The following is a 21,200-nucleotide window of genomic DNA, read 5'->3' as shown; positions in this document are numbered from 1 at the left end:
TCTCAATATTTTAATTAATTTTTTAATTAATATTTTAATAGTTTTTCATTGAGTGTTACAACTGCCCCTCGTTACAACTGCAGCACCTCCCCCTTACTCTCGAATAGTATTTTCATGGAATAGCAAAGTGGCGTGAACTCAAAACCAATACGCAGAAGGATCCGGGTTCGAGTCCAAGCGACTCCAAAGTGTCATACACTCGAATACTTTTTACTTACATTTTAAATCTCTACTTAACTAAGTAACTATGAATCCTAGATAAAAATACAATCAATACTTTTTTTTAGCCCATTAAATTTCCTACAAAGAAAGTCCTTACAATTTTTTCAAAATCATGATTTTTTTGAGTACAACATACTAATTAAAAATAAAAATTGTCATTTTATTTGGAAGCAAGCGTCATAAATTTATAAAAAATAAACAAATAATCCTATTAATATAATCAATTGTTTTACACTTGGATATAAATATATATTTAATAGTTAAGTTAAAATAAAATAATTACTAGTGTTAGTCTTGATTAAATTATTAAACGTTTTAATTGATCTAGAGTCATTAAATAAAACCGACGAGACGTTCGTTGACGGCTATTAATAATTAATTAATCACGATATCTATATATATTTGTTATATGTATATAGCTATTGTATTGCAATATTTTTTATGATTGATTTATTTTTTTTATCAATCATCGTATATAATCTAATCACGTTTAAATATTATGAGCTAACTCACTCACCAGTCAGTTATTTATGTTCGAGCTGTTCGTTAGTCATACTGTGAATTTATTTATTTATATTTTTAATACTGACTCTAAATTTACTTTTTATAATTTATCAGCTTGCTAAACTATGCATAAAGTACACACAAGATATCGTTATTTTATTCAGTTAATCGTCTTTATTTTGATTAATCATGCAAAGGTGAGTAAAAATTTTTTTTATCTAAAATTTACCAACACTTTCGAAAAGTTGAGGTAATTACGCGTTCAACGAGTACCAACAACGGTATATTTTAAAAAATTGATATTTTGATAATTTTATCATGCGTCAAAATTAATATTTTTTTTGGGTCATCCAAATATATTGATGTGGGTACTTAAACTCGAGGAAATTGTCTCCTGAATCTAATAAGACCATAAATTTTATATTTTACCCGAATTTTTAAAAATTTGAATTTTTGCAATAGATCATTATTACGTGCATTAATTTTTTTTTTAAATAATTAATGAGAATTTTGAATAGTCAGTGAAATTCTGAGTAAAATGAGTACCAACAACCCTATATTAAAAAAAAAATCAAAATTGATTAATATGATTGTTAATAAATTGTTTATAAAAATTGCGATATTTTAATGTGACTCATATATATTGATGTGGGTACTCAAACTTCATGGAATTTCATAATTAACAAGATGGTTTGACAAATTTCCTAATCAAACTGATTTCCGATTTTTCAGAGTATAGATTACGGACTTTATCGCAATGACACAGTTCCATCTTTAGACTTCGTGACATCAAAGGTCCCTACGCTCGAAATACTGCTCGAAGGTCAATTATCTTCTACAGTAAACACACCGCAACTAATAACCGAACACCTACTACAATATGGCGGACTAGTGCGATCTCAATTGCTCGCAAAACTCGGCTCCCAACTCTACAACAGCAATGAGGATCTCACCATAACCGAACTTACAGCTCTCAATGACATCTACCAGCAAACACTTGAGAGAAAATACAATTTGCTCTCAATTTTACCAACCTCGAATTCAACTCTCCAAGAAATCTGCGCTAACCTAAAAGACCCATCATTAATTCCGAGCGCTAAAATTTGCCAAAAAATAACAAAAAATATTAATTTAACTTTACCCTCGTTATCAGTAGAAAAAATTCCACCAAATTTATCTCTCGACGCCATTTTTACGCAGCTCAAAAATAATAAATTAGAATTAACAAATAATTTATTCATCGGCCTGTTACTTCACATTCCGTTTAATAATTACGATGCAAAAACTCATAATTCACTTCGTCACTTAATTTATTCTCTTATTAATTCGAATTTAAATATCAGTAATAATAATAATAGTACAAATTATTCATCAATTACCGAATTAATTCGTAGTAATTTAAATGAAATAAAATCTCACGAATTAAGTCCATTTGCAAAATATTTATCCGAGCAATTGAATACCGAATTGTTACCAATTAATTCAAATATCGAGTCATTGAGCGCCATATTCGATAACGATAAAATAAATTTGAAATATTTATTAGAGACCATTTTACCCAACGATATGTTGGACAAAGATTTGATTGAAGCGAAAATTTATTTACGTCATAAATTGGGTGGTGTCAAAAATTGGGACATTAATCAATTAATCGGATCCGAAAAATACGAATATTTGAGACCAGACGATTTGTTAATCGCGTTGTTTGACAAATTAATTGACATTGATTATTTACGTGATATTGCGAGCGCTTTGAAAATTGACGCTTACTTTTGGCACAAAAGTCACATGATTGAAAATTTAAACGATTTGTTGGATTTATTTGATTCTTATAACAATTTACGGGGAATTAGTGACTATAGAGAATTAACTCGAACAATTGGAAGAATAAAACACTATTTGGTTAACAGTAGAAATGTAACGATTGAGTTAATGTGCACGAGACCTAGGGCCTGTTTGAAAGAGGGCTTAAAAATGGTTAGAGAGTGCAAAGGCATTAATGAAGAAACGAAGGTATTGATTAATACATTTTTTGAACAATCAAAAGATTGCTCAGATTGTTTGAGAGCTGATTGTAAAATTAATGCTGAGGTTACTGAATCACAAATTGGCGTTGAGCTCGAAATGACGACTACTGAAAAGAGTCGGGTCACTGTTAGAGATTGTGAAAATAGCGAAGATTGTGAAGACAGTGATGTAAAATCGACGTTAGGTTTCAATTATGGAAAATTGAAAAAAATAAAGAAAATAAAAATAAAAGAACATGAGGAAAGGGAGAAAATTGAAGTTACTACGGAAAGTACTCAAACAACGAAAAGCTTTAGAGCTTTTGAAGAAGACAAGTCGGAAACACCTATGTTGGAGATTCTGGAAAAGTCTAAAATGGACGTAACGGAAAATCCAATGAAAATAACGGAAAAACCGATTACTTTGCCGAAAATTGAATCAATAAAGTTGGATGCACCTTGCACTACACCAGATTGTATGGAAAAACCTGCTTGTACTACACCAGACTGCATGGAAAAGCCGGCATGTACCACCCCAGATTGCATGGAAAAACCAGCATGTACTACTCCAGATTGCATGGAAAAACCGGCCTGTACCACTCCAGACTGTATGGAAAAACCAGCATGTACCACTCCAGATTGTATGGAAAAACCGGCCTGTACGACACCAGACTGCATGGAAAAACCGGCTTGCACAACTCCAGATTGTATGGAAAAACCAGCATGCACAACACCTGACTGCATGGAAAAACCGGCTTGCACAACTCCAGATTGCATGGAACCACCGGCATGTACTACCCCAGATTGTATGGCAAAACCGGCCTGTACGACACCAGACTGCATGGAAAAACCAGCATGTACCACCCCAGATTGCATGGAACCACCGGCCTGTACCACTCCAGATTGTATGGAAAAACCAGCATGTACAACCCCAGATTGTATGGAAAAACCGGCATGTACAACTCCAGACTGCATGGAAAAATCGGCCTGTACCACTCCAGACTGTATGGAAAAACCAGCATGTACCACTCCAGATTGTATGGAAAAACCAGCTTGTACGACACCAGACTGCATGGAAAAACCGGCTTGCACAACTCCAGATTGTATGGAAAAACCGGCCTGTACCACTCCAGACTGTATGGAAAAACCAGCATGTACAACCCCAGATTGCATGGAAAAACCAGCTTGCACGACACCTGACTGCATGGAAAAACCAGAATGTACAACCCCAGATTGCATGGAAAAACCGGCTTGCACAACTCCAGATTGTATGGAAAAACCGGCCTGTACCACTCCAGATTGTATGGAAAAACCAGCATGTACCACCCCAGATTGCATGGAAAAACCAGCATGTACAACCCCAGATTGCATGGAACCACCGGCATGTACCACCCCAGATTGCATGGAAAAACCAGCATGTACAACCCCAGATTGCATGGAAAAACCAGCTTGCACAACACCAGATTGTATGGAAAAACCAGCATGTACAACCCCAGATTGCATGGAACCACCGGCATGTACCACCCCAGATTGCATGGAAAAACCAGCATGTACAACCCCAGATTGCATGGAAAAACCAGCATGCACAACCCCAGATTGCATGGAAAAACCAGCTTGCACAACACCAGATTGTATGGAAAAACCAGCCTGCACGACACCTGACTGCATGGAAAAACCAGAATGTACCACTCCAGATTGCATGGAACCACCGGCCTGTACCACTCCAGATTGTATGGAAAAACCAGCTTGTACGACACCAGATTGCATGGAAAAACCGGCTTGCACGACACCAGATTGTATGGGAAAGCTAACTTGTACTACTCCGGATTGCATGGAAAAACCGATCGTTGAAAAACCGAAAACAAAGATAATCTGCCATCATCGTGACCCATACCATCGTAAAAAAATTCGAAAATTAAATAAAATTCGTAATTTATCAAAAGTGAAACTAATTCCCAATTCTGAGCCGAGTAAGAAAGAAAATGTTACGCCTAATAATAATAATAACAATAATAATGTGAATATTGTTAATAGCGGATACTCAGTAGCGATGGAGGAAAAAAATAAGGTTAAAATAAACGAGACAGTGAACAAATTAAAATTGAATCCGATTCTAGAAAAAATTGTTAAGAAAAAATCTGACCTTATTCACAAGGCGAGTTCGCATCTCTTGGGCGGGAAGTTCGGATCAAGGCGCGAAAATTCGGCGAGAAATTTAAATTCGAATGTTAATGTCAATGCGAATTTAAATAAAAATTCGGAACAATTAAAAACTCGAATTTTTGATTCCGACGAATCGATGAGCGAAAATTCCGACAGTTCAGACAGTAGTTCGAATTCCAATTCAAATTTAGATGAAAATGAACGCGAACATTCAAATTATTACAAAAATTTGAAAAAGAAAAAATCTAAAAAATATTCAAAAAAATACAAAAAATCAAATAATATGAGGAAGAAAAGTCATAAAAAAATGAGTTATTATAATGAGGAAATAAAAGAAGAAAAAAAAAATTACAAAAATCGTGAAAGGCTTGAATCGATTAAGAAAAATAAATCGAAAAAATCGAGAAATCATGAAGAAAAAAAATCAAGAACCAAAAATGAAAATATAAATATTAATGATAATAAATTAAGTGAAAATTCGACGCGGACCAATGGCACTTTGGCCAATCGAATGCTGGATGTTGACATGACAAAATTTTTTAATTTTGAGGTTAAGAGGGACGAAAACGTTAACGTGAAGTCACGTCGAGATAAACGAGACGTTAATGTCCGAATAAATGAAAAAAACTCCGACGACGAGAACGAAAACACGAATTTGGTCCGTCGAGCCAGCGGAAAAAGTGGAATTTCGGGTAATAATGAGTCAGATTTGAACAAAAAAAATTCAACTGACTCTGGGAGACGTTATATGGATCTGAGCATGCCAAAATTTTTTAATTTTGAAATAAAAAGAGATGAAACCGTGACGAAAACTAGAAAAACTAAAAGATCGATGCCTAAATTTATTAAAAATTTTACCGATTACGACCAAGTGAATAACAGAATGTTTGATATTACGGCTCCTAAATTTTTTAATATTGAGTTCAAGCGAGATGAGACAATCACTGAAGAATAATCTTATTAACAATAATAATGATAATTTTTTTTTTAATTATTTCAAAATTTATTTTTAGTAGCCATGATAACTCGGGTTCTAATTAATGAAATTTTTGGACTTAACAATATTCTCTTTGTCTAAAATTTATATGAGGCCACTATCTAATTCTCTGGGAAATTCAAATTTCGCAAAATGGCGGAAAAATTCAAATTTCGAAAAATGGCGGGAAAATTCAAATCTCTAAAAATGGCGGGAAATTTCGAATTTCAAAAAGTGGCGGGAAAAAATTTTTCAGGCGGAAAATTTTGTATAAATAGAGTCAAATAAATAGAAGGGGAGGGGATATAAAACTGAAGTTCGGAAAATTTGGTGGAAAATTTAAGAAAATTGTTTGTAAAAATTAGATTTTAAATGTAAAGAAAAGGTTTTTTTAAAGATCAATAAAAAAAATTAATTTAGTACTTTTATTGTTTATTATTTATATTTTTTTTTATGATCCGATAAATTTGTTAATTTGTTATTAAAAAATAAACGAATAATTTTTATTGAGCGATTTATTGGAGCGAGTGATTAAATAAAATAATAGATGGATGAAAATAATGTAGATTTTTTAACGACTTTTTTTATTTAACGAGAGGTGAAATTGAAATTTACCAGATAGGTGATCATTACTTTATGTAGTGTGATAATAATAAATAAAATAATAAATATGAAAAAAACATTTGTAATATCAATGATGTAGAAAAATAATTTTCTAGAATCACATCAAATAATTGGTAGGAAATCTATTATTCTAAATAATTCATTTTATTTTACTGATAGAGGTATTGGTTATGATGTAGTGGAATTATCTCCGAAAATATATGAGATAAGTATATGATATATGTGGTCATTGGAAAGGTGATTGAATACTCTACAACTTTGGTGATAGTGATAATTTACGTACAATAAATAGTTTTGGAGTTACAGCGGCACAAAAAAATTTTACGTTTTTTATCATAAGAAATGTGATTTTATTGAAAGACTTCCAGCGGCGATAGCGAAGAAACTATCAATCCCACACTATTTTTTATTGAGACCAAACTTGTAGATTATTAAATAACCTTTCCAACGAGCACAATAATCATATACTTATCTCATATATTTACTGATATATAGCCAATGAAAGTTAAAAACAAACTATTTTCCCACGAAATTTCACTTATGGATCATTTTTAATTTATAAATTATTTGACCATCACGTGACTATACATTGCATACACCCACGCAAATTCTCCCGGCTGTGGTCCTTTGAAAAATCCCTTAATCCCTTGGCAAACTTCAGCCATAACAATTTTGCAATTCTTTAAACTAAAAATATTTTTGAAACTTGGACCGGACGTCGCTCGAAAACTATCGATTCTAAAATATTTTTTCTCAGGACCAAAATTGTAGATAATTAAATTTCCTTTCCAGTGACCTCCCACACTCAAATTATCAGTTCCCCCTCCCAAAATCTAAAATTCCAAAAATGATTTTTTCTTCGGACAATTTTCCATCCACAAATAAATTATCTCACGTCCTAATTAAAATACCCCATAATTAATATCTAGCTATAAAATAAATTTGTCTAGAATTTCAGTCTCACAAAACGGAATTAAAATCCCGCCTCGAAAGCAGCCGCGTTCTTAAATTTTCCTATTTCCCAATCCTTCTCTTTTTCATAACATCGCCTATATATTTATATATGTATATATATTCCCTTTTTTTCATGCGGAAATCCCAACCCCAGATTTTATCTACACATGCGCAGAAATTCAGTATCACTATGGATTTACTCGCGTCTCGTTAGCTCTGTCATTTATTTAATTTTATAAATACTAGTCCCCTCTTAATAAATTTTTTTTCTTTCTACTAAAATAATAATCATAATAATAACAACCATATCATACTATCGTCCATTAATCAATTAATAAATTAATAAAATTGGTTGTCAAAATAATTAAAAAAAAAAAACAAAAAATTATTCTTGCACGTGTAATTAATTATTAACAATTGACATCTTAAGGACATTATACATCTTTATCTATGTGTGATAATGTGTGATAATTGAAGGAACTACAGTAATTAACAGGTTATATATATATAATATATATATTTATTTTATTGTGAAAATGTCGCAAGATTATTTATTTGAGTGTCAAAGGGCTGAATTATTGGGCCAGACCCCGCCGACTGAAGAAGAGTGGAATCAAAAATGTAAAATTAATTTTGATAATGATAATGATGAAGATAATAATGATGACGCTGAGGTAAAATAAATTACAGATTTTTTTTTTTTTTGTAATTAATTAATTTTTTTTTTTTTTATATAGAAATTGGAACAAAGTGATGAAAGTATGAAACGTATTGGTGGTGGGTTAGATGAATTAAATTCAATACTAAGTGCTACGCAAAAGAAAATTAATCGATTTAAGGTAAATTTTAATTTTTTTAAATTTGAAATAAAAATTTTTTTTTTCGTAGTTAGTATGAAAAAAAAAAAAAAAAAAAAAAAAAATTTTAGTGTTTTTCAAAATTAAAAAAAAAAATGAAAAATATTTTAAATACTTTTTTTTTTTTAATTTTCAAAACGCGGGAAATTTGAATTTTTTTTTAATTTGGTAGGGAAAAGTGGGGTAAAATGATCCCCTTAGGAAATGAGGACTTATATGGGGTCCATTTTACCCCTACCCCTTCCTCTAGAAAAGGGAGGGGGGAATGGGTCACTTAAATAATTAGGGTTTGTATTTAATATAAATGTCAGCCCATTTTGCCCCACTTCTCTACTAGGGGAGGGTGGGGGAATTCAAATTTAGGCCCATTTTGACCCCCCTTCTCTTCCCTATTAAGGAAAAGAGGGGGTCAGTTAAAATTTTGAGTGTCTCGAATAATTTGGGGGCAAAATGGACCCTTTGAATTTGAGGCCCATTTGCCCCCCCCCCTTTTCCTTCCCCATTAAGCGAAAGGGAAGGGATGTGGGCCACTTAAAAAAATAGGGTTTGTATTTAATATAAATGTCAGTCCATTTTGCCCCAGGGCCCATTTTACCCCACTCCTCTATTAGGACAGGGTGGGGGCATTAAAATTTGGGCCCATATTGACCCCCTTTCTCTTCCCTATTAAGGAAAAGAGGGGGTCAGTTAAAATTTTGAGTGTCTCGAATAATTTGGGGGCAAAATGGACCCTTTGAATTTGGGGCCCATTTGCCCCCCCCCTTTCCTTCCCTATTAAGGAAAAGGGAAGGGATGTGGGCCACTTTAAAAAAATATAGGATTTGTATTTAATATAAGTCAGCCCATTTGGCCCCAGGGCCCATTTTACCCCACTCCTCTATTAGGACAGGGTGGGGGCATTAAAATTTGGGCCCATATTGACCCCCTTTCTCTTCCCTATTAAGGAAAAGAGGGGGTCAGTTAAAATTTTGAGTGTCTCGAATAATTTGGAAGCAAAATGGGCCCTTTGAATTTGAGGCCCATTTGCCCCCCCCCTTTTCCTTCCCCATTAAGCGAAAGGGAAGGGATGTGGGCCACTTAAAAAAATAGGGTTTGTATTTAATATAAATGTCAGCCCATTTTGCCCCAGGGCCCATTTTACCCCACTCCTCTATTAGGACAGGGTGGGGGCATTAAAATTTGGGCCCATATTGACCCCCTTTCTCTTCCCTATTAAGGAAAAGAGGGGGTCAGTTAAAATTTTGAGTGTCTCGAATAATTTGGGGGAAAAATGGGCCCTTTAAATTTGGGCCTTCCCGCCCCACTACTAGAAATATTTCTGCAGTTTTTTTTTTTTAATTAAAAAAAAAATATTTTATATTTTCTGGTTCGTAAAAAAAACTGTTTTTTTTTTTAGACCGTGTGTGGAAGTCTAGGATCACTATTAAAAGTAACAGGATATTCACGCAACGCGACGCCAGAACATCAGCCGCAATCATCAGCAATTGATAATGAAAGCAATGATAAGACAGAAGAAAATGACGAAACATTGACTATTGAAACAGCCGACACTGAAAATTCTATGGAAAATAATATCGAAAAAAATTATAATTCATCTAAAAAAATTGATATCAACGAGAAAATGGGATCTCATTTGGATAAACTTGATTCGCTGATAACAAAAGCTGAAAATGCCCAGTACAGTATGCAGCATCAGACAAAACAGATGAAAAAAATTCTTAAAAAATAATATGAAAATTTGGAAATTTTCGCTTTCAACGATTTATCTTATTGCTGAAATTTATCAATATATTGTTATATATATATAAATACATAAATATATATATGTGCTTATATTTTTGTTGACATAATGTATAATTATTGTTGGGAATTAAAAAAAGTTTACTGCTAATTTTGAATCGAAAATTTATTTTAACTAAGCGGTAAATTTAAAATTTTAAAAATGGCGGGAAAAAAAATTTTGGAAAATTCAAAAAAATAATCAATTATGTTTTTTTTTTGTTTATTTAAAAAAAAATAAATATTTCAATTATAAAAATATCTATGACAAGTTCAAAGAGTTTCGGTTAAAGAGTCGACGGACCGTCGGACTGTGGGCGAAATTCCCGCGCAGATCAGGCTTCAAGCCCCGGCCGAGTCTAATTATTTATAAAATATTTAAATTTACGTCGAAAATAATAAGGTAAATGTCCCAATACCGAAACAAGACCCAATACCGGAACGATTTGATAATCATTATATTATATTTCAACTCGTACGCGATGAAACTAAATAAAACTTTCTTTATTTGAAACCTAAATCTTTCAGTTCAAAAATAAAATATAAAATAGATTTTAGAAAATATTTAAAATATGAAAAAAAAAAATGTTAATTAGAGCATTAGTCGCGGATTCATGACTTTTTCATGTCTCTTGATGGTTTTGCTAAGAAATCAGTCAATGGTCTTAAGCTTATAGAAAATGCATAGAATTACTTTTCAATAATTTTTTTTTTTGTATATTTATCTTGAATAACATAAAATTCAAGAAAACATATTAAAAATATGAAAAAAATAGTATTATTATATTAATTTTACTGTTCGTCTATTGGTACACCAAAATGAACCCGTGCCCAGAACTGGAACAGCCAATCATATTAATGTTATCGATAGACATTAACGATGAGTTTTATTGACTGGCTAAATCAAGTACAATATTAATTATTACTGGAGCCCTAATATTTAATGCAGTATGTATAATTGTTATAAAAAATACATCAAATATAGATAAACTCTAATTTAAATCATAAAAAATAAATTTTTGTTTTTAGTTTTTTTTTAAATTATTTTTCTAGTATAACCTCAAATGATTTATTTTGTTTCTATTCTTTAGTTCAAAATATTTATTTTCATTGAATATTCAATCATTTTTAAATTTTAAATACATTTTACATTATGGGTGTGATATAGCATACATCAGACAAATTTAAAATTATTAATAAATCGAGTAAATAATTAATAATATAAAATTTAAAAAAATGCAAATTCAAAAAATTTTGAAATTAATAGTGCTTTTTTTGTAAATATTATTTTTTTAATTATTTATCTTATTTATTTATAATTTTAAAGTTCTCTGATGTCTGCTACATTCATACTCGTTTTACACTAATATTATTTAATAATTATTAATATTTTCACCATGAATAAATGCAAAAAATAACTTATTTTATTTACTGTTCCAGTATTAGGACAACCGAATTCCCGTATTGGGACAAGGCTATTTCAGCGTTCCGGTATTGGGTCTTTTGGGTGTCATAGAAAAAAATTTTTTTTTTATATTAAATTTAAGAAAAATGAACTAATTTGATTATTTTTGAATTGGTAAATGTCTATTCTATGATGTAATAAATTATTTTGGTTTATAATTTATTTGAATATTTTTACAAAGATAAAAATCAGTCATATACCCTTCGTCGTTCCGCTATTGGGACATTTACCTTACACCTGCTGTAAATAATAATCTTAGGGACAATAATAATTAAAAGTAAAATTTATTATCAATTTTTTATTTCAATGATGGTTATTGAATAATTTAAATTTTTCGCGGGCTTTTAATACAGGTGAGTAATTAGTAATGTTTATTTTTCCAAATTGTTCTATTATTACTTTTATTACTATTCTATTGGTATTTTTTATTGATAGAATATCGATTCTTATTAACAGAATATTTAATAATCACCAACGTTGAGTAGTACATTTAATTATACGATAAAACTATTTTTATTCTGTTAAAATATTAAAATTAACTAAAAGCATCTATCAAATACTGGACGATATAAAAAAGTTACTGTCTCTATAGCAATTTATGTAAATCAGATCAATAGAATAGTATTGAGTATTAAACAGCAACTGCTAATTACTGTGCAGTTTGTAATTATTCTAAAGCAGACAGATTTAATTAACAATTGCTAGAGACATCCTATAAAAATCTATATTACAAGTTCAGAGGCTGTCCTTCAAAAGAGACGTCGGACCGACAGACTGAGGGCAGAATTCCCAAGCGGGAGATCAGGGTTCGAATCCCGGCCGGGTCCAATTAAACTCGCAATTGTTTTGAATTCACAGAAAATTTATAACAGTAAGATAAATATGATATAGAGTACCCTCTAGCTTTGTCGCTAAAAAATCAGTAAGTTTACTAGGATGGTCGAGGCATATTAATACCGAAAAATTAATTTATTTTTTGCATTTTGGACGTACTATCATCAAGATATTTTAGGAAGAAAATTTCTGTAAGATCGCAGCCGAGAATCATTTTCTTTCCCGGGCGAATGGTTCTCTTAAACAACCGCAATCAAGTTTAAAATATACATCAGATATACTCACTGCTGTTGTTAATTATGTCAATTCTTCCAAATTCTTAAGCAAGTGTCTTCTTCTACGTCTGTTTTGCTGAAGATACTTGTGACCAGATTTAAATTGCAAGCCTAGTGTAAGCTTTACACAAGAAATTTGTGCCAGGTTATTACTCAATTCTAAAGAAAGACTATGGTTGAAAATAATTGCGCATGTCATTCTCAAGATCTGCTCAAGGCTCGAAATTTAGCCCCGTGTCTAAAATATCTTTGATATTCCTGCGTACGATAACATGAGCGAGACATACACAAATCTTGACATGGGATTCTTCATACATGATCTTACGAAAGATACATACGTAGAAATAGACATCAGCAGCTAGGGGTCCTGCTCAAGCTACTTACTCCAAAATCTTGTTCAAATTCGTGTTAGTAGGGTTGCAACACATTAATCTTAAGCAAGTCTTCTTAGCTTTATAGTGATTGTCTGGTTTTTTATAAGACTTTGTTTCTTGTTGATGATTTTGTAAAATTTGAACTGAAAGTTTTGAGCCTGTCTCTACGCTCTCTTGCTTGCAGTAGATTAAGTTAAATTGTATGCCAGTACAAAGACATTTTACTAAGGAATTTTTTTTCTCTATCAACTAGAGAAGAGGTGCTGCAGTTGTAACGAGGGAGAGTTGTAACACTCAATGAAAAACTATGAAAAAAATAAAAATTATTATTATTCTTTTTTTAACTTGTTCAAAATAGTAAATCATTGATTAGATCAAAATTTCAGTTATGAATCTTGTTTCGATATTAAAATATTGAGAATTGTTGAAAATACGTGTGAAAACTTTTTTTTGTGCTTCACAATTTTTTTAATAACAAATTTGTTTTCTTATGTTATGATGTCAGACTTGTATTCATACTTTAAGGGACATATCAAGAGTATTGTACAATCGAATTTTACATCAATTTACTGATTTTTGTTATTGTAATTAGATTTTTATTAACAATTCTGCGTGAGGGTCAATTGTAACACTTGAACGAGTAGCAAATGTAACACTCAGAGTCGTGTATGGGACCTGCGCAAACTGGATGCGCGACAAATCTACTCTGGGATAGTGTAGTTTTAATATTTATAAATGTTTAATAATTTATATTAAAGATACAAATATATGAGCTACTTTAAGTTTAAATACTAGACTTTAAGAGTTAATTAAGTATAATAGTATGTATTAAGACTGAATAATAAAAGCAATTTGGTGAAAAATATCTACTTCGTTCCGTGTTACAACTGCCCTGCGCTGTGTGACAACTGCAGCCCACGCGCCGCCATCTTGGCCCCTGACTTTAGTTAAATAAATTGATTTTTTAATAAGTTAACATTGACTTTTTACTAATTAACTAACTCAGTCACATAAAAGATACTATCAACTAACTTTCTGACAGTTTTTAAGTTTACTTTCTTAAAAAAAACAAATGGAATCGAAAAAATAAAATTTTTTGTTACAACTGCAGCAACTCTTCCCTACTGGCAGCAGCAATAGAATGAAGTGGGGTTATGAAATAAAAAGCGACATCTGCGAAAAAAAGCGGGATATTTAAAAAAACTTTGAATAATAAAAATTAAATTGGAAATAAAAAATCGAGGTGTGCATTTTTGGATTTCTCTATTTTTTTCAGAAAATAAGTAATGAAATTTATTGAGGTTATGTAATTACTGTTGAAATAAATAAATGAATATTAAAAAGTCACATAATTTTATTTTTTTAATTGAAAGTCATAACTATGGGTAATTTTAAGGAAAAGGCATTAAATATTTAAAATAAAATATTTGTTTTTTTTTTTTTTTTTGGAAAATTTTCATTTATTTTTTTTTTAATATTTTTATTTTTTACTAACAATTAAAAATTTCCTATTAATATTCGATTTTATATTTTTTTTTAAATTTGAAATTTTCAAGTTATTAATTAATTAATTATTTTAGTTTTTTTTCTGCGTTTACTTCATAGATCACTCATGCATTTACACCCACATACACACTTATTAATTATCTTTATTGGTGTATTAATTGATTTACTTACTGCCAATTAATTACATTAATAAAAAATAAAATACATAAAGTATGATAATTTTAGTCTTGAAAAAAATGTAAATTTTAAGTAAATGATTCGTTACACTACAGATAATTTTTAAGTGATCAATTGTCAGTTAAAAGAATTAATCAAATTTTTTCAAAATTTACCGCGAAATTTTTTAAAATTAATTTTTTTATCTTCAACATCAAATATCTCCTAAAATATCAAACTTATCAAAAAAAGTTATCAATACTTTTTTGGAGAGGATTAAATTCTCTATAAAAAACATATTAATCATTTTTTCGATAACTCGAATTATTTTCGAGTTATAAATATTTAAAGAAAAAAAAAAAAAATGATTTATTCAAAATTTAATTTGTAGTTATTAAAATTACCGTAACTTTGTAAATATCACTTGTATGAAAAAAAGTAATGAATACTTTTTTTTTTAGAATTTAATGATCTACAAAAAAGGTTCTCATCACTTTTTTACTATTTCCCTTATTTCACAAGATATCAGTTGTTAATCATTTTTTGTCCCCGGCAAATTTTTTTTTTTTTTTTTTCAATTAATTTTTAATTTTTTTGTAATTAATAACTTTTATTAATTGTCAGTACGAATCATAATTTAAATGTTAGTAAATTTAAATTTAAAACGAAAAGTGAATATTGCGGTTTTTTCAAATTTTAAAATTTCCCGCCATTTTTTTAAATATTAGTTTCTAACCTTCAAAAGTATTAATTAATTATCTAATTAATGAAATAAAGAATGAAAGTTCGTTAATTGATTTGAAATTATTAAAATTTTTTTAAATTCCACCAATTAATCAATTAATTTTTTTAATTAATTAATAACCATTGTTCCATTCATAACCTCAATTTCATTTATACTTGAACAATAATAATAATTCATTATTATTATTGGAATAATAATAATAATAATAATAATAATAATAATAATAATAATAATAATAATAATAATAATAATGATAAAAATTACAACATTAATAATGACATATTAACTAATCAGTTAATTAATTAATATTAATAATAATAATTTAATCGTTACTATATTAATAACCCGGGAAAAAATAATAAAGATCTATGTAAGTTTGAAATTTAGTATAGATCTTAGATCTATGTTAATTTCGGCAGATCGTCAATAAATTTAGATTACAAAGGATTTCTATTGATTTTTATAGATCTTTTATAATCTATGATGATTTCAGATCGTTGATGATTTCTAGAGATCTTCATTGATGTCTGATGATTTCTATAGATCTTTAATGATTTAAGATGATTTTAGAATAGTGATTTTTATAGATTTTCAAAGATCTGTGAAGAACTATATAGATCATTGAAGATTTCTATGGATCTTCAATGATTTTTATAGATCTTCAGTGATCTTCAAAAAAATTATCTGGATCTTTGATGATTGCTGTAGATCTTCAATGACCTCTGATGATTTCTATAGATCTTTAATGATTTAAGATGATTTTAGAATAGTGATCTTTATAGATTTCTATTCCCGGAGAACTCTATAGATCATTGAAGATTTCTATAGATCTTCGATGATTTTTATAGATCTTTTATAATCTATGATGATTTCAGATCTTTGATGATTTCCAGAGATCTTCATTGATGTTTGATGATTTTTATAGATCTTCAATGATCTAAGACGATTTAGAAACTATAGTGATCTCTATAGGTCTTCAATGATCTCTGATGATTTCTATAGATCTTTAATGATCTAAGATGATTTTAGAATAGTGATCTTTATAGATCTTCAAAGATCTGTGAAGAACTCTATAGATCTTTGAAGATTTCTATAGATCTTCGATGATTTTTATAGATCTTTTATAATCTATAATGATTTCAGATCTTTGATGATTTCCAGAGATCTTCATTGATGTTTGATGATTTTTATAGATCTTTAATGATCTAAGACGATTTAGAAACTATAGTGATCTCTATAGATCTTCAATGATCTCTAACAACCATATATATCTTTAAAGATTTCAATAGATCTTCAATGATCTCTATAGATCTTCAGTGATCTTTGAAGAACTATATAGATCTTTGATGATTTCTATAGATCTTCAATGATCTAAGACGATTTAAGATCTATAGTGATCCATATAGATCTTCGGTAATATCCAATAGACTATATAGACCTTTGATGATTTCTATAGATCTTTAATGATCTACGATGATTTAAGATCAATACTGATCTCTATAGATCTTCAGTGATCTTCAATGCACTATATAGATCTTTAATAATCCAAAATGATTCTAGATCGATAATATAAAAAACATTTGTACCGATATCAGATCTTCAAATATTTCAAAATAGTATTAATAAAAATCGATCTGAATTTCCAAGATCTTGTCAGATCGTCAAATTTCAAACCTCAACTTTAATTATCAAGACTAAAGAGGTCGCTCTAGATTTCTGACAATTTCTAAAGATCTTCATAGATCACTTAGAAAAACCCGGACTACTATAAGATCTCAGATCTTCATAGATCTTCTGGAAATAACCATTAAGTTTTTGTAGGTTAGATCAGCGCCATCTTAATTATTTTTTCCCGCGTAATTGAATTTATTAATTATTATTATTATTATTGTTATTATTATTATTATTATTATTATTATTATTATTAATTAACTAATTAATCAATTAATTAATTAATATCAATACTGCTGACGGATAGAGATTTCACAGCTCGAAGAGCATTAATAATTAATATTATTATTATTGTAATTTATTAATAGTTTTATTAATACATAATTATTAATTTTATTAATTCATTATTTAATTAATTGCATTAATATTATTTAATTTATTAAATTGTCCATTAATTTTACAATTACAATCACTTTGTTTTGTTTATTCATTCCACTTATTTCTCATTAATTCATTTTTTTTTTTTTTTTTTTTTTTTTTTTTTTTTTTTTGTGAAGGAAACAAACTTCCGGATTGTTTGTTGGGTCAATAATTTATCGTTTCTAATAAAGTAGTCTTCACTTTTATGCATTCACTAATATCACTGTATTTCGGTTTTTTGTTTGTTTGTTTCTTTCTTTGTTTTTGTTTGTCTCATTGGAGAAAATTTACCGAAAGTTGGTAAAGTAGATTTAGATTTTTGCATTACCGACTGGGGATTGTTTATTTACAAATTTTTTTGGGGGTTAGAATTTTGTTCAGGTTTTTATTTGAATTTTTGGAAATACGGAAGGAAAAAATTTTTTTTTACGGAAAATGAAAGTTTCGAATTTTAAAAAACTTTGAATAAAATGCAAGAAAAATAAATCAGAATTTTTTTGTGAAATTTATTTACAATTTTCCTGAAAATTATAAATAAATTTTATATGGACTTTAATAGTTTTCCAATAGATTTTCGTAAAGTTTATTTACAATTTTCTTTAAAAGTCGTAATAATTTGGCCGTGATTATCATTTAATTTTCCATTTCTCTTACTAAAATTTTTCTCAATTTTCCGAAAATTTAAATTAGTTTTCTATAATTCCTGGAAAAATTTTCCAGTATTTTTCCAATTTCTAATTGACATTTTTTATAAAAGCTACAAAGAATTTATCGAAGGTCGTTTACAATTTAAAAAAAAATTATAAATAAATGTTTAGGAAAATTTCAATGATTTTCCTTGAAATTTAAATAAATATAAATTTAAAGAAATATAAATTTTTCATAATTAGAAAAAAAAATCTATTAATTCTTCGGAATTTCCATGAATTCTTAAGAAAATTGTTTAAATTAAATTTACAATTTTTTCAAAAATTATAAATGAATTTTCCAGACAGAAATCTTATAAATTTTCCATCAATTTTTATGGAAGTTTCTGTGTATCTTAAAACATTTTTATGAATTATTCAAATTTTCCAATAAATTTTTCATAAATTCACTACTGGAAATTTTCACAATTTTTCCATCAAATTTTTGACAAAATCTAGAAAAATCACGAATTTTCTAGATTTTTCATCGATTCTAAAACAAATTTTCACATTTTTTATATTCATTTTTCCGCAGTCTAAAAATTATAAATTTTCCAGATATCCATTAATTCTAAAACAAGTTACCTCAATTTTCCTACTGAATTTTCCACAGAGTCTGAAAAACTTATAAATTTTCCAGATTTTTCATGGATTCTAAAACAAATTTCCCTATTATTTTCAGATTTCCCAATAGATTTTCCATAAGGTTGATTGAGATCATGATTTTCCGTATATTCTAAAACAAATTTTCACAATTTTTCTATTCATTTTTCGCAGTCTAGAAAAGTCATAAATTTTCCAGATTTTTCGTTAAATTCTAAAACAAATTTCACAGTTTTTCTGTTGAATTTTCATTTAATAAAAAAATTGTGGAAATTCGTTTCCACAGTCTAAAAAAACGATAAATTTTCCAGATTTTCCACGGGTTCTAAAACAAATTTCCCCATTGTTTTCAGATTTCCCAATAGATTTTCTATAAAGTCAAATAAAACCATGATTTTCCGTAAATTCTAAATTAAATTTCCACAATTTTCCCCCATTTTCCAATAAATTTTTCAAATAAATCCCATATTACACAACCTCATCTCCCAACTCCAAAATTCAAACTAACCAAAAATTTTCCTAGCAATTTTTCCAAAAATTCCAAAATTCAAAAAAAAAAAAAAAAAAAAAAAAAAAAATTCACATATTTCCAAACTGTTGCTGTTTCTGATTCAACAAATACTCGAACCCCCTCAAGTACCACAGCTGCTGTATCATGCTCTGTATCGGATCTCTATTACCATCCTCACCAGCGCCATTATTATTATTATTATTAATATTATTATCATTATTATTATTATTATTACTATTAATATTATCATAATTATTATTATTATTAACATTATCATTAACATTATTATTAAATATTTGATTATTATTATTATTATCATTAATATTAACACTATTACTACCATTTAAATTATTCAATTCTTGTATCCCATTAATATTAACATGATCCCCAGTCGGTAATGCAGATTCTCCTGTACCAGCAATCGACTGTCTCAATTGATTACTCATGTTATTAATATTATAACTATCATTATCATTATAAATATTATCATTAATATTATTTTTGTTATTGTTATTAATATTATTATTATTAACAGTCGTAAATGTACTAGGACATAAATAAAGTGAATGCTGTGAAGATAATGATATTTTAGTACTAGACATTAAATTTGTTGGTATTAATGACGTCAACGCTGGTGGTAATATCGATGAAGATGTCGCTAGTGGTGATGGTGATGATGGTGGAAGTAACGGTAATGATTTAATTTGCGACAAGTAACGAGACAAATGAGTTGCTGTAGATGTGGCTGAATAATTTATAAAATTAACGCCCCGCTAGGGAGTCACGTTTTTGGGCCTGCGCCCCCGACGCCCTCGTGTGGGAGGACGCGGGGACTCCTGGCCTCACTGACTCACTGCGGGGCTCTTTTTATCCTGCTGTTGGTTTGAGTCGGGAGGTCCTTGCACGCCTGCGCTACCTTGGTTACCTTGAACCTGAAAATTATTTTTTTTTTGTTAATATTTTTTTTTTAATTCGATACTGCTTTAATTAATATAATGATTTTTTGCTAATTAAAAAATTAAAAAATTTTGAAACATTTTTTAGTTATTTTGAGATGGAAAAAAATTTTTTCAAGTTTGAAGAAAAAAATTTCAATGATGAAATTAATATGAAAAATTTTGGGAAATTTTTACAAAAAAGGAATTTTAAAAAGTTTAAAAAAAAATTTTTAAATTAAGAATGAATTACTTGAGGATATCAAATTGAAATTTTGAAAGGTGGTGAAATAAATAGCAAATTTTTTGGGAAAATTTCGGGAAATTTTTGTAGAAGAGAAAATTTCGGTTGATTTTTGGAAAATTTTGGAATTGAGAATTAATTACTTTAGAATTCAAATTAAAAATTTTGAAAGGTGATGAAATTAATAGCAAATTTTTTGGGGAAAATTTGGAGAAATTTTTGTAGAAAAGAAAATTTACGTGAATTTTTTGAAAATTTTGGAATTGAGAATTAATTTTTTTAGAACATAAGATCGGAATTTTGAAAGGTGATGAAAGTAATAGCAAATTTTTTTTGGAAAATTTTGGAAAATTTTTGTAGAAAAGAAAATTTCAATAGATTGTTGGAAAATTATAGAATTGAGAATTAATTATTTTAGAATTTAAATTCAAAATTTTGAAAGGTGACGAAATTAATAGAATAAATTTTTGGAAAATTACGAGAAAACTTTGAAAATCCATGAAAATTATGTAAAGGGAAATGGTTGAGGGGGGAAGAAAATTTTCATGGGCTTGGCTAAAAAATTTATGGTCTTTGAAAAAAAAAATTTTTCGCAGATAGGAAATTTGAGAGGTGAAATTAATAGCAATTTTTTTGGGGAAAATTCGGGGAAATTCAAGTGGAAAAGGAAAATTTCCATTTCTGGGAAAG

General features: G+C 28.9%; 3 protein-coding genes across 9 annotated transcripts in view; 2 read left to right on the top strand and 1 right to left on the bottom strand.

The window, feature by feature from the left end:
* The first annotated feature begins 756 nt into the window (after positions 1-756).
* Positions 757-6,291, top strand: LOC128668567 (uncharacterized). Its single transcript, XM_053741757.1, has 2 exons — positions 757-923; positions 1,459-6,291. The coding sequence occupies exons 1-2, from the start codon at positions 852-854 to the stop codon at positions 5,848-5,850; spliced, it is 4,464 nt and encodes a 1,487-aa protein (XP_053597732.1). The 5' UTR covers positions 757-851; the 3' UTR covers positions 5,851-6,291.
* Positions 6,292-7,849: 1,558 nt separating this feature from the next.
* On the top strand, positions 7,850-10,037 carry LOC103580799 (conserved uncharacterized protein). The gene is made up of 3 exons (XM_014442243.2): positions 7,850-8,123; positions 8,187-8,288; positions 9,703-10,037. The coding sequence occupies exons 1-3, from the start codon at positions 7,986-7,988 to the stop codon at positions 10,033-10,035; spliced, it is 573 nt and encodes a 190-aa protein (XP_014297729.1). The 5' UTR covers positions 7,850-7,985; the 3' UTR covers positions 10,036-10,037.
* A 7,751-nt stretch (positions 10,038-17,788) lies between these two features.
* Positions 17,789-21,200, bottom strand: part of LOC103580785 (LIM domain-binding protein 2) — a 38,268-nt gene continuing 34,856 nt past the window's right edge. For all 7 annotated transcript variants that reach the window (XM_053741761.1, XM_053741762.1, XM_053741758.1 and 4 more), the window contains one exon: positions 17,789-20,263. In XM_053741761.1, coding sequence (XP_053597736.1) covers positions 20,174-20,263 — 90 coding nt within the window. In that variant the 3' untranslated portion in view covers positions 17,789-20,173. The remainder of the gene's footprint in view (positions 20,264-21,200) is intronic.

This window comes from Microplitis demolitor, chromosome 9, assembly GCF_026212275.2.
Source record: "Microplitis demolitor isolate Queensland-Clemson2020A chromosome 9, iyMicDemo2.1a, whole genome shotgun sequence".
NCBI classification, from domain to species: domain Eukaryota; kingdom Metazoa; phylum Arthropoda; class Insecta; order Hymenoptera; family Braconidae; genus Microplitis; species Microplitis demolitor.
The sequence above is the reverse complement of the archived record's forward strand: the minus strand, read 5'-3'. Positions and strand labels throughout refer to the sequence as shown.

What these genes read in the sequence shown, in the direction of transcription:
- LOC103580799 (XM_014442243.2), top strand. Translation starts at nt 7,986, where the DNA reads ATGTCGCAAGATTATTTATTTGAGTGTCAAAGGGCTGAATTATTGGGC. An exon ending in ATAATAATGATGACGCTGAG is followed by an intron (nt 8,124 to 8,186) that starts GTAAAATAAATT and finishes TTTTTTATATAG; the next exon opens with AAATTGGAACAAAGTGATGA. An exon ending in AGAAAATTAATCGATTTAAG is followed by an intron (nt 8,289 to 9,702) that starts GTAAATTTTAAT and finishes TTTTTTTTTTAG; the next exon opens with ACCGTGTGTGGAAGTCTAGG.
- LOC128668567 (XM_053741757.1), top strand. Translation starts at nt 852, where the DNA reads ATGCATAAAGTACACACAAGATATCGTTATTTTATTCAGTTAATCGTC. An exon ending in TTTTGATTAATCATGCAAAG is followed by an intron (nt 924 to 1,458) that starts GTGAGTAAAAAT and finishes CCGATTTTTCAG; the next exon opens with AGTATAGATTACGGACTTTA.